The sequence below is a fragment of the Xyrauchen texanus genome, chromosome 34 (assembly GCF_025860055.1).
Source record: "Xyrauchen texanus isolate HMW12.3.18 chromosome 34, RBS_HiC_50CHRs, whole genome shotgun sequence".
NCBI classification, from domain to species: Eukaryota; Metazoa; Chordata; class Actinopteri; order Cypriniformes; family Catostomidae; genus Xyrauchen; species Xyrauchen texanus.
Genome location: NC_068309.1, coordinates 15,838,103 through 15,851,348, shown reverse-complemented (window position 1 = coordinate 15,851,348; position 13,246 = coordinate 15,838,103). Strand labels below are relative to the sequence as shown.

Genomic DNA, 13,246 nt, shown 5'->3' with positions numbered 1-13,246 from the left:
TGTGTCAGTGCAGTAAGCCAACTCACAATATCACTGGATTACTATGATTGCTATATATATTATAACTTATGATTGCAACTTGCAAGTGGATATTAGTGTACTGAGGACATTTACACACTACACATTTTAAGGTTCGAGCATTGACATTTCTGTGTAATTTATGGTTTTGGGTTGATTGTAATCAGATTTTTCTTCTATGCATATCTTAAATACATAATATTGAAATAAATTAAATGCAAAACAATTATTTCTACATCATGTAATGCTGTTACATATTTTTAAAAATTGAGGCACTTACAATGGAAGTGAATGGGGCAAATCTGTATACTTTAAAATACTCAGTTTCAAAAGCCACATAAAATAATCAATACGTATGTGTGTTAACATTATTTTAGTGTGATAAAATGACTTGGACAATAGCAAATTTTACAACTTCTTGCCATGATGATGTGATGTCAACAAACCCTAAAATGACGGTCAAAATCATTTTAAACAACTTTACAGCTTAAATAATACATACATTTTAACGGAAGAATTAATGTAGTGCTTTTATAAAATTATAAGGTTCACATTTTTTCAGTTTTAAACCCTCCAAAAATTGGCCCCATTCACTTCCACTGTAAGTGACTCACTGTAACCTCCATTTTTGCTTTTTTTTTTTGAGAAAAAGGAGGGATGAGTCGATATATAATATATATATATATTTTTTTTTTTGTAGTAGTACTCAACATTATGCCACAAATACTGTTGATTGAGAGCAACTTGTATTAATCGCAGAATATTTCTTTAACATTAGTATATGAATTATATCATTAAAGTAACAATAACAATAACTTTTACAAACATTAATTTACATTGGTTAATGACATTTAACGTTAATTAACAAAATACTATTGTTAATTATTAGTTCATATTGCATTAAGTAATGTTAACACATTCGACTTTTAAGGCAAAATTTTATTAGTGTAGAAATGTAAATTAATTAAATCTAATAAATGCTGTAAAAAGTACTGTCCATGTTAAGTAATGTAGGTTAATAATGTTAATAAATATAACCCTATTGTAAAATGTTACCGTTTAATATGTGTAACAAAGTGTAAAATAAAGCGTTATCCTTTTTAATGGACAGCTCTTTATTATAACCCAAAATTTGGATCAGTTAATGTTTAGTTAAGTTAGTTAGTTATCAGTTAAAGACACTTGGAATATAAAGTTTTGGTGGGATTTTCATGTGTACAGGAACTTTCTTTAGCAATGTTGGTCCACAGCACCATCTAGCTGAGACAATGACAACTCCTTTAGTGAACTTCAGCAAGGCTCTATAGTACAAATGACATGTGGAGGGATTATTCTTTGGCCTTGCATAGTTGTTTTAACCTATGGCATTTTTGGGACAGGAAAAATACAGCTGGAAGTCAAACCTCGCTGTTCTAAATCTATAAAAGACAATTAAACAATAGTTCCATTTGATGACATTAAATGAATGAAGCAACTAGGAAAGGACATTTAGAAGGAGTTATGCTACAGAGGCCAGAGGGAACAGTGGTGACATTACCCAGAATTCAGCTGGCATCACATCTAAGAACATTACAAACAGAACTTTCTGCTGCTGTATGTACTTGTGTGCTCTGAGAAAGCCAGGCTATTTCTCTGGATCAGCATGAACCTGCAGGCATTGCCAGATGCCTGTTTCACCAAAGCAGCATTTTAAATACATTGACACTGGCCTTCTTTACCTCGGCAATTTTAAACCATGACCAACAGGGAAAGGAAGTCACATTTTGAGCTGTACTGAGCAAGGCTGTGCATCTCTGAGACCGTTGCAAATATAGACATAAAAATACAAACATATTGCAGCCTAATTTTAACACAAAGCTTGGGTTGATGAATTCTTTCAATTAGTAAAACAAGTTTCTAAGGGTTTGGTCATCCTAAACATTATTAAAACTTATTGCTACCATTATAAAATTACTGATGATTGGTTCTAAGGTTTAATAATAGAGAATTCACAGCAAGTTTGTTTGATAACAGAGTGATCAATTCAAAAGGAAGCATGTCCACTACCAATCCCAACATTATTTATAAATCATGTTTAAAAATCCATTTTTAGTTCTGTGCTACAATGAAGACAAAAAAGAGCCAATTCATAACAAGTTTAATTACTAAGCAAACATACTTGGCCAACAACTTGTTCTCTGACTCACAATACAAATGCATAAGAAAACAAACAAAAACAACTCAACTATGAACTGATTGTGAAAATGACACTCATAAGGGCTTGAGATGGATGGAAACTATTCAAGGAGATTATTTTACTTAACAGGTGATGGCAATCTTTGCATCTATCATCTCATACAACAGTCATATTTGCTATCTGATCTATAGATATTGTATTTTTGTATGTACTCAGTGAAGTTTGGTAATAAATTGGCACTCGAGAAAATAACTAGCAGGTTGTCTGGAGAGTTAACTATCAAACAAAATCTGATTAACAAAAGATGGCACCTAAAGATGTCATTTCTAGGTAATGGACCCTTCATACACTGAAGTGCTTGGGGTAAACCTCACCCCTCACTGTGTTGTATGCCACCCATCTTTAGTATATCACTAACTAAAGTAATTGTTTAACATGCTAAGACTTCAAAAAGACTACAGGTTTAGGATGTCCAGACAAATACAAATCTACAACTAATATATTTTACTACAGTGCAGCAACCTGGTATAACCAAGCAAACAAGCATAATGCAAAGAAATATAGTGCAGCTTTAAATGCTTTATACTCCAAAACATTACCATGGGCCTTAGAAATTAGCAGAGGCACATGGGCATAACACATTAGGTGTCCTGGATATGGCAGGTAAATGCTGGCTTTAAAGGAAGACCGACTATTCTCTAAGGAAAGTGCATTTGGCGCATGGGCATTTTGTCAAAGCACATACCCTGAAATAGTAGATCATTCAAAAAGTTCACAATGCCTTAGAACAAACATTGAACCACTTCAATTTTCACAGCATGCTGTTACTACAACAGGTTGCAATTTTAGAAAATACACAAACTACAACTTCATTTGAAAGAAAACTCGGTTGTCATAGGTGAGTACCGTTGAACTGCTTTGCAGGCCAGCGCACTCTGCTAAAATGTGCATTGTGCTTTAACTGATACTGACAGGTAGTCTACTTCAATGGAAACTAAAATTAATTCAGATTACATTGTAACAAGATCAAATACTGATCAAATTTGTTTGTTGTTGACAAAAATAGAAATGCTTTTAAGAATAAATTTAAAAATATCTGTTCTGTAGGTTCTATTTCTGTGTCTGGTACAGTATGACCTAGGAGATTTTGTGCACACTTAGCAGGATCGATTGCTTCCTTCGCTATTTTTCTCCACAATATGTGGGGACGGCCAAAGGCAATTTCAATTACCCAGCATGATTAAATGTGTAGTGTTGATTGATGAATCATGGACTTGAGTCCTCGGATACATTGTCTTAGATCACCGTTTTTTGGCAGTTCACGAACAACTACAGTGTCAGCTTCATCACTTGGCCTCAGTTGGCATTTTGCACATTACTAGTATCTGTTTCAAAGCCTTTTGCACATCTTCATCCATCTGGCCCTAAAAAAGAAAGATGTAAGTTAAAAATGACCAATTAAATGGTCAGATAAAACAAAAATATACAAGGTTTTACATGAATATGAATACTCTCAGACAAACATGAACTCTACTCTAAATTTCTTTAACAGTATATTAAAGGTAATATAAAGTGATCGGAAAAGAATACAGACCTGCACAGCATAGAGAAGATGCATTCGGTAAACAGAGACAATTTCATGGTGACATTTCTTGGACTCCTATAATAAAAAGAGGGTACTGTTAACACCGTGATTGCTATTCTGAAACCAAAGAGAATGTAATTTATATGATGAATTAGATAAATCAGTTGTACACAACGTTTATGGTTGTAAAACTCCTTTAGCTAGATAATTACATGTTTAAGTGCATAATTTGATCAGTTCCTTTGTTATAGTTCAAATAGAGAAAAATGGGATTCATGCATGGGAGTCAAGCAAGTATGTGGAAGCATCATAAAGTGTGTTATTATAGTTCACTCAACATCACTAACTTCAATCATATATTTCTATGCATAAAACATCACAATAAAAACGGAATATTCTGATATTCAAGTTATTACATTTATTCCTATAGAAAGGCAAAAACAGTGACTTACAGCAAGTTGATATTGCAGTTGTTTAATCTGCTGTTGAAGTGAATCCACCTGCTGGCTCTGTTGTCTCTTAGGGGTGCTGGTGGTGTATGACAGCTGCGAAAGGCTGTTCAGAGCATCCTTCAACTTGATAACCTCCTTTGACAGCTCATCAATCTATAAACGTTTGAAATCAAAAGCACCTTACTTATTAATACAACAAATATTCACCAACTCCCAAGAAAGGAATGTGACAAGAGAATCAGTTCACCTTTTTATTTTTCTCTCTCTCGGAGTTCACATGGTTCTCCAACTGCTTCTTTAACTGAACAATGACATCCTGGGACCCTCTGAACCTTGTGTTTACCGCACTACATTCCTGTTCCCTACATAAAGCAAGCTCCTGTGCAGCTTCTTTTTCTTTTCTGCTGTCTTTCAATTCCTGCCATGCAGCCGTCACCTCCAGTGCCATCTCATCCTGTTTTCTAAGAGCATCCTTTAGCAGGTCATTTAAGTGACTTATCTCACCCTCCAGTGTCTCTCTCATTTGCTCATATTCCAGTCTGGATAACAAATCATCCGGAGTTACATCTTTCTCAACTGTCAGTCTATTCTGCAAACCATCCACCTGCAAAGTCTTCTGGGCCAGCTGCTGTTGAAGAATTTCAACTTCAGCCTCCAGGTTCTTGATGGCATTCCCCAAGGAAGCCACGACCTGGGTGTGGTCTGCAATGGCTACAGAAGTCAGGGCCTGGTTCTCTGCATCTAGATGGAGCTGGGCAATTTCTCTAAGCGCTGCTTGATGCTTGGCCTCTGTGTCCTTCAGAATGTTCTGAACGTCCTTCATCTTGAAAGCCAGCTCTTGAATTTTCTGCTCGTGCTCCTCTTTGGCGACACACACCACGTCTGGCTTGTCCTCAGGCTCTGAAGCTTTGGCCTGCAGCTGGTTGCGGGCAGTGCTAAGCTCGCTTTTGGCTTCGCTGTATGATTTCGAGAGCTCCAAAAGCCGCCTCTGCAGCCCATCAATAATCTCACCGAGCTCTGCCTTCATCTCCTCAAAGTCTTTGGCAGCAGCCTCAACAGGCACAGCGCTGCGGAGGGCCTCGTGAAGCATCTTGATCTCCTCTTGAGACTCCTTGTACTTCTCGATTAACAGCGTCTTCTCCTGGTTAATATTCTCCACCAATGCATTGTAGGTGTTCTTCAAGTCTTGATGCTCATTCTCGGATACATTACCACTCTGGATTTGAGCCTGAAGATCCCTTATCAAACAAGCATCCCGCTTTTGTTCCTCCTGTGATTTGGCCAACTTTCCCTTTAGTTCTTTTACCTCTTGCTCTAGACAGCCCTTCAAATACTGAAACTTCTGCACCACATCGTCGTCTTCTCTACTTAAATCTCCCCTCACGTACTTGAGAGCCTGAAACTCTTGTAAAGCTTCTTGGTATTTTGGGGTATCTTGTAGTTCGCCCATGCTTTTAGACATAACTTCATCCCTAAACTTCTCCATTTTAGAGTCAGTGTTGAGTCTGGCCTGAAGGGAGCGATTCTCCCTTCTAGACTGTAGCAGTTTGGCCTGTAAATTCTCTAGTGCATCCCGTAACAGCCCGACTTCTTCATCTGAACATACCTTTATGTCTTCTTCCTCCATCTCATGTTTATGAGAGGAGCCAATGAGAGCAGACAACTCTGAGAGATCCTCTTTGTCACTAGTGTGGATGTGTATGTCACTGGAGAGCTCAAAATCTGCACGAGTGGAGTGGTATGAGGCATTAGATTCAATGCTGTTTGGACGGGATCCGCCCTGGCCTTCCTCTCCTTGGGGAGCTGGACGTTTCTGCACGGTTAGAAAAGACAAACATTCATGAGATAATGGATTACAATGCACATCTATGATTCAAAAAGTTCTTTACTTAATAGTTCACCATTTAAATTCTGCAGCATCATGTGGAATTGCAAAAAAATTTAAAACAGGTTTCCACCCACTACCAAGGTCATCCATTGGTCAGCATACAGGTAGTTCCATCCCCAAATCATTTAATTGATTGTGCTAACACTGCTATTTTGGACCACCCAAACAAAGAGAACAACTCTTTGGAAAGTCAGCCTAACAATGTATTGTGTTTTCTTTGCATTTGAAACTACGATAAGAGAATGTACTGTAAAATGAAAAAAAAAATAAAAAAAAAAAATCAGCTTTAAAGTTGTATAGAAAAGTAATTAAGCAATTTTCAAAGCAAGTTACCTTTATTATTTGGGCGAGCTGCTGGTTTTCCAGGGAGAGACTATTTATTTTTGCTTGCAGGGCTGCAATCAGCACTGAATCTGCATTCCCACAGTGCTCTGTCTGTTTCAAAACAGAAGGACAATTAAGAGATTATTTTATAACAACTTTTATAGGGCTCTAAACACCAAAAACTCACTTCAAGCCAAAAAACTGATTTCCTGCGATCTGTTACTACACAGAGAGAAATGCCACATGCTTGCCACTACAAAATGTCCCTAACATAAGAGCCTCTTTGATGAACATCATTACTGAACACAAAACAGTCTCTGGGCTTTGAGGTTTTAGAAGCTTACGTAAAAAAGACCCATGGGTTTGCGTCACTAGTTGAAATTCAAACATGAAGAGCGAACTTGAACAAAATTGACTTGATCGGCACATTCAAGGCCAATGCAAGTGGTGTGGGGGAGAGGTCTGCTTTCGTGTCCCTTAAAGCAAGGTCCTTTACCTGGCCAGGGCCAGTAAAAATGCAGCCGTTAAAATGGGTTCCAGAGAGCAAAAGTGGCTGAAGATCAAAGCGGCTGCCACATGAAGGAATATTAAAGGGCTGTGCTGTACTCGCCTTGGGCTCAGTCTGCTCCACAATCTGCTTCAGATCTTCAATGGTCTTGAGCGGTATGATCTTTTCCTCATGCAATTTTTCTATCTCCTCCTTTAGTGCAGCACTCTTCAGCTCCTCCTCCTCCTCCTCAATAAACAGCAATTGAAGAATGCCCAATTTATTACACCGGTTATCAAGAATAATGCACAAAACAGAACAGCAAGATGGATATTGCTTAGCAGTCAAACAAAGGCTTATGTTTCTGAATTATCATTTCAAAGTTAATTTCATAATGCCTAATTGGACACCATTTTGGGGTATAATAGGCATGTTTGAATGGTAGGAAGGTTCAAACATTAGGTAGACAGTTTACAAGGTTTTGACAAAGTCAATATGTATTGCATAAAGGCATGGCCGATGTGAAATGTTGGCTGGCAAACAACTTTCTTCAATTAAATGAGGATAAGTCAGAGTTTATTGTTTTTGGTCAAAGGGGATGTGAGGTAAATTTAGAAAGAAATTTGTCACTGCTTCCGGGGAAAAAACTTTGTTAGGGACTATGTAAAAAAACCTGGGTGTTATATTTGACTCTGAGCTAAGGTTTACATTTATTTACATTTATGCATTTGGCAGACGCTTTTATCCAAAGCGACTTACAGAGCCCTTATTACAGGGACAATCCCCCTGGAGCAACCTGGAGTTAAGTGGCTTGCTCAAGGACACAATGGTGGTGGGGTTCGAACCAGTGTCCTTCTGATTATCAGATTACCAGTTATGTGCTTAGACCACTACACCACCACAAAAATAGTTTTTTCCATCTTAGAACTATAGCAAAGTTGAAGTCCCTCCTTTCTTTTGATGATTTGGAGAAGGCTGGGCATCCTTTTGTGTCTTCTCGATTGGACTATTGTAATGCTTTGTATCTGGGTGTGAGTCAGGCCTCTCTCTCTCGCCTGCAGCTGGTCCAGAATTCAGCTGCTAGGCTTTTAACTGGAACCGGGAAAAGAGACCATATTACTCCAGTATTGATTTCACTACATTGGTTACCGATCCAATACAGAATCAAGAACAAAGTGTTGATGTATGCATTTACATTTACATTTATGCATTTGGCAGATGGTTTATCCAAAGCGACTTACAGTGTACTTACTACAGGGACAATCCCCCCGGAGCAACTTGGAGTTAAGTGTCTTGCTCAAGGACACAATGGTGGTGGCTGTGGGGTTCGAACCTGTGACCTTCTGATTACCAGTTATGTGCTCTAGACCACTACGCCAACACCACTCTATTTAAGGCTCTTCATGGTCTTACACCTGAGTACATCTCTGCTTTAATATGTTTGAATCAACCTTCAAGGTCTCTCCGCTCTGGTGATCAGCTGTGTCTGTGAGTTCCTTGATCTCGCCTAAAAACTAAAGGTGATAGAGCTTTTGCGGTGGTAGCCCCTAGACTTTGGAATGAGCTTCGATTGGTCATAAAATCATCTCCGTCTCTATTCTTTTTCCTTAAAAACGTATTCATTTTCCCTAGCTTTTAATTAATTGCATTATAAATTGTACTAGGTCAATTTTATCTTATTCTTGTTTTATTGGTTTTAAATGTTTTTTGCATTCTTAAATTTATGTGATTTTATTTTTTGTAACTCCATGTACAGCACTTTGGTACCCAGTGTGGTTTTTGAAAGTGCTCTATAAATAAAATAGAGTTGAGTTGAGATTGTGAAAAGCACCATGCAGACCAATTGAGCTGAAATTGTTCTTATTTAATCAGTCAGTGCTTTAGGGTTATTACACATTTTGACCAACAATGGTCAAATGATTTCAATGATTTTTCCCAGTTGTTTGTGATTACTGGAAAAGGATTTCTAAATATCTATTTCTATCTGAATACTTAAGAGCCGAAGTATAACTAGCTAGAAGAAAAAAAAAACACCTATTTTCACTACAGAAATTTCCTGAAAAATGACTTTTTATGATTTGATTAATTTCCATGACTTTTCATGGCTTTAAAATATAATTTAAAATGTATAATATTTCCAAGTTTTACATGATATATATTTTACTAGTATTGATGCCCCTAAATGCAACTTCAAAATTTTACCTTGTAACTGAATCTCTTAGATGAATCACTTTTACTTGACAAAGGAGTTTCAGATGGAGTCAAATAAGGTGGTGAGGCAAAACCAGCTGACTGAAAAATATTACAACAGTTAACATTTATCAGTCGAATAACAGAAGTAACAGTTAAAATGGAATATAAAAATAATTTACCCAAAAGTGAAAGTCCTTTTCAATATTTACCCACTCCCATGTTGTTCCAAACCCATTACTTTTTCCCTTCAACTGATCACAAAAGGATAGATTTCAAATTAAGTTACAATTGCTGATAACATACAATAGCAGTTTATAATGACTCACTCTAAATATTTGAAGTCTTCTGAAGATATACTATCACTTTGACCAAACATCATGACACAAGACCCAATAAGGTTTAATGATATTGACATGACTTGTATTTTTGCACTGATGACACAAGTTGATAAATGATTTGAATTTTGAGTGAATAAAAACTACTGGTATGACACTTTTGGCTGCATTTATACACTCCATACAATATCAACTGCTATTGTATGGAAATCAGCTATTATGACATTGTTTAAATTATTCATTTTGTGTTACATGGAAAAAAAGAAATGGTTTGGAACACATGAGGGTGAGTAAAAAATGACAAACTTATCACATAGAGACAGTATCACTGAATACATTTCAAGTAGTTAAACATGAGCAAATTATTTACAAGTCATTACTTAAATAATCACATTTTACAATTGTGATTGAGATTACTGCAGAAAGAGATCTGCAGTAATCTGTGATTGGTGATCATGACCAATCACAGATTCAGCACTGTGTTTTTACCTGGATTGGGCTAATGGGAGGAGGAGGAGGAGCTTTTCTCTTTTTGGGGGTGGAGCTTCTGTCATCATTTAGCTTAGCCATTTGACCATGCTGAGATTGTGTGCGCAATAAAGAGAGTGGCAAAAAGAGAAAGAGAGAGAGGGGAAGACGATGCAAAGAGTTTTAAGTGGTTAGTGGAAAAAACGGTTTACAGAAGTTTTTATCACTACTTGGTGATACACATGCTAATGCATGTTTCTACAAGTGAATTGTGATAATAAAATAATATTTAATCAAAACTCAGGTGCCAAGTAAGAAAAGGGACACTACAGCAGCTGGTGTTACAAGTGAACTATGGATTCTGTAAATTGTGAATTTTAAGCATCTACTGACACAAAATGAGAAAAATAAATAAATAAATAAAATTAAAATAAATCAAACAAAAGTTACCTTGCTTACCTGAGGGGTTCTTGCAAGACTCTTATCTGCTCATACAGATATAAAAAAAAAAACAGACACAAAAAAAAGACATAAAAAAAATATAAAATGAGGTTATAAAAAAAGGACTAATTAAAAATAAATCTTTCCCCTTTCATAATTTCAAAAACACATCTGATAAATTCATTTTTGATTAATTGAAAATCCTCTTCACTTGGTTGACATTTGCACTAGATGGCAATGTTGAGCCAAAACGTTCTGTGCAACTTGACTGAGAGTCCTACTGACATGGTGTCTCAGAGAAGCTGGATGAGAAACTTCACCCTCTACACATGTTGCAGGAGTTACTTTTGAACGATACGCTGTACTAGATAATTAACTCAAGTTCTCTTGTGTCTTAATTTACAATAAACAGATCTCACAACAAAAGAATGTGAAGAAATCTCTTTCTGTTCTTCAGTTTGGAGGGGTAAGCCATAAAAGTAGGATAATTGGAACAGTTTTTATTGATTCAGGTCATTTTAGAATCACAAAACCAAGTTCTGCTGCTGTAAAATGGATTGAACCTGACTGATGATAGTGTTTTTGCCATTATGACAATACTGGTGGCCAATGGAACAGAAACACTTTACACTCACCTAAAGGATTATTAGGAACAACATACTAATACTGTGTTTGACCCCCTTTTGCCTTCAGAACTGCCTTAATTCTACGTGGCATTGATTCAACAAGGTGCTGAAAGCATTCTTTAGAAATGTTGGCCCATATTGATAGGATAGCATCTTGCAGTTTATGGAGATTTGTGGGATGCACATCCAGGGCACGAAGCTCCCGTTCCACCACATCCCAAAGATGCTCTATTGGGTTGAGATCTGGTGACTGTGGGGGCCATTTTAGTACAGTGAACTCATTGTCATGTTCAAGAAACCAATTTGAAATGATTCGAGCTTTGTGACATGGTGCATTATCCTGCTGGAAGTAGCCATCAGAGGATGGGTACATGGTGGCCATAAAGGGATGGACATGGTCAGAAACAATGCTCAGGTAGGCCGTGGCATTTAAACGATGCCCAATTGGCACTAAGGGGCCTAAAGTGTGCCAAGAAAACATCCCCCACACCATTACACCACCACCACCAGCCTGCACAGTGGTAACAAGGCATGATGGATCCATGTTCTCATTCTGTTTACGCCAAATTCTGATTTCTACCATCTGAATGTCTCAACAGAAATCGAGACTCATCAGACCAGGCAACATTTTTCCAGTCTTCAACTGTCCAATTTTGGTGAGCTCTTACAAATTGTAACCTCTTTTTCCTATTTGTAGTGGAGATGAGTGGGACCCGGTGGGGTCTTCTGCTGTTGTAGCCCATCCGCCTCAAGGTTGTGCGTGTTGTGGCTTCACAAATGCTTTGCTGCATACCTCGGTTGTAACAAGTGGTTATTTCAGGCAAAGTTGCTCTTCTATCAGCTTGAATCAGTCGGCCCATTCTCCTCTGACCTCTAGCATCAACAAGGCATTTTCGCCCACAGGACTGCCGCATACTGGATTTTTTTCCCTTTTCACACCATTCTTTGTAAACCCTACAAATGGTTGTGCGTGAAAATCCCAGTAACTGAGCAGATTGTGAAATACTCAGACCAGCCCGTCTGGCACCAACAACCATGCCACGCTCAAAATTGCTTAAATCACCTTTCTTTCCCATTCTGACATTCAGTTTGGAGTTCAGGAGATTGTCTTGACCAGGACCACACCCCTAAATGCATTGAAGCAACTGCCATGTGATTGGTTGATTAGATAATTGCATTAATGAGAAATTGAACAGGTGTTCCTAATAATCCTTTAGGTGAGTGTACATCACACCGTCTATACTACTATGTGGAATTACAAGATGTTGTTCTTTAGTATCACTTAGTACTTATGTACTGCAATAAAACAAACATAAACAAATATATAAAGTATGACCAATAGCAGTTTAATCAACATAATACTATGTTATGTCATTTACTTTAAGTTAATAGACATCTCATTGGAATTCAACTGAGATTACCGGATTCAGACTGCTGAGTGTGGAGAGCTGCATTGAGAATGGTTTGGATTTCACTGCTTCCTGAAAGTTTGGCATAATGCAGAACGTCATGGCCCAGCGAGTCCACCAAGTGCAGGTCAGCTCCCCTCTGCACAAGCAGCTCTACAGCAGCAAAAGAGCTGCTCTCACTGGCTAGCATCACTGCAGTTCTGTATAAACAACAGCACATCACTGATTTTCTTTCTTTACATAGATTACGCTACTATGCAACACTTTAATTACACTTGTCATTGTAAAAATTTAGTTTTAAATTTGGTTGATTTGTAACAACAAATTATGTAACACCATGTCTTCCTAACTAGGTGTGTTATGACAAATTTCCAACTACAAGCAATTTGTCTGTCCACAATGAACGCGAAACTGCTGTGCAATGAGACACTCAGTCAATCTGAACATTTTTGATGTTTGAGCAGGACTTTGGGCCAATAAGATTTCACGGTGGGCGAGATGCAACAGAAATGGAAACCAAGCAATCAAAACGTTGTCACTCGTCACAGTTACGGATGGTTTGGACAAAAACTTAGATGTTATTCTGAGGACACTGTTATTCAATTCACAATACGTTATGATAGCTGAAGTCAGGAGTAACTTTGGGACTGAGAAACTGTTTAGTTCAGCGGTCTCAAAAGTATGACTGATGATTTGCAATACCTGCCGTTTTTGTCACTAGCGTTGACGTCAGCGCCCCAATCCATCAAACTCTGGCAGACTTCTGCATGTGCATGTCTGGCAGACAAAAGAAGTGCCGTTGAGCCATCCTAAATTCAAAAGAGCAGAGTCAACATGCGATCAT

At 37.6% G+C, this 13,246-nt stretch overlaps 1 protein-coding gene across 8 annotated transcripts in view; it reads right to left on the bottom strand.

Moving 5' to 3' along the window:
- Positions 1-2,144: 2,144 nt before the first annotated feature.
- LOC127627710 (ankycorbin-like) overlaps positions 2,145-13,246 on the bottom strand; it is a 65,398-nt gene continuing 54,296 nt past the window's right edge. For 2 of the 8 annotated variants that reach the window (XM_052104216.1, XM_052104217.1), the window contains exons 8-18: positions 13,105-13,211; positions 12,415-12,602; positions 10,377-10,411; positions 9,948-10,037; positions 9,133-9,222; positions 7,050-7,182; positions 6,453-6,550; positions 4,479-6,044; positions 4,232-4,384; positions 3,789-3,854; positions 2,145-3,618 (exon numbers count right to left, since the gene is read on the bottom strand). In XM_052104216.1, coding sequence (XP_051960176.1) covers positions 3,541-3,618; positions 3,789-3,854; positions 4,232-4,384; positions 4,479-6,044; positions 6,453-6,550; positions 7,050-7,182; positions 9,133-9,222; positions 9,948-10,037; positions 10,377-10,411; positions 12,415-12,602; positions 13,105-13,211 — 2,604 coding nt within the window. In that variant the 3' untranslated portion in view covers positions 2,145-3,540. Of the gene's footprint in view, positions 3,619-3,788; positions 3,855-4,231; positions 4,385-4,478; positions 6,045-6,452; positions 6,555-7,049; positions 7,183-9,132; positions 9,223-9,947; positions 10,038-10,376; positions 10,412-12,414; positions 12,603-13,104; positions 13,212-13,246 lie in introns of all 8 variants that reach the window. The other 6 variants (XM_052104218.1, XM_052104219.1, XM_052104220.1 and 3 more) reach the window with 6 other exon arrangements.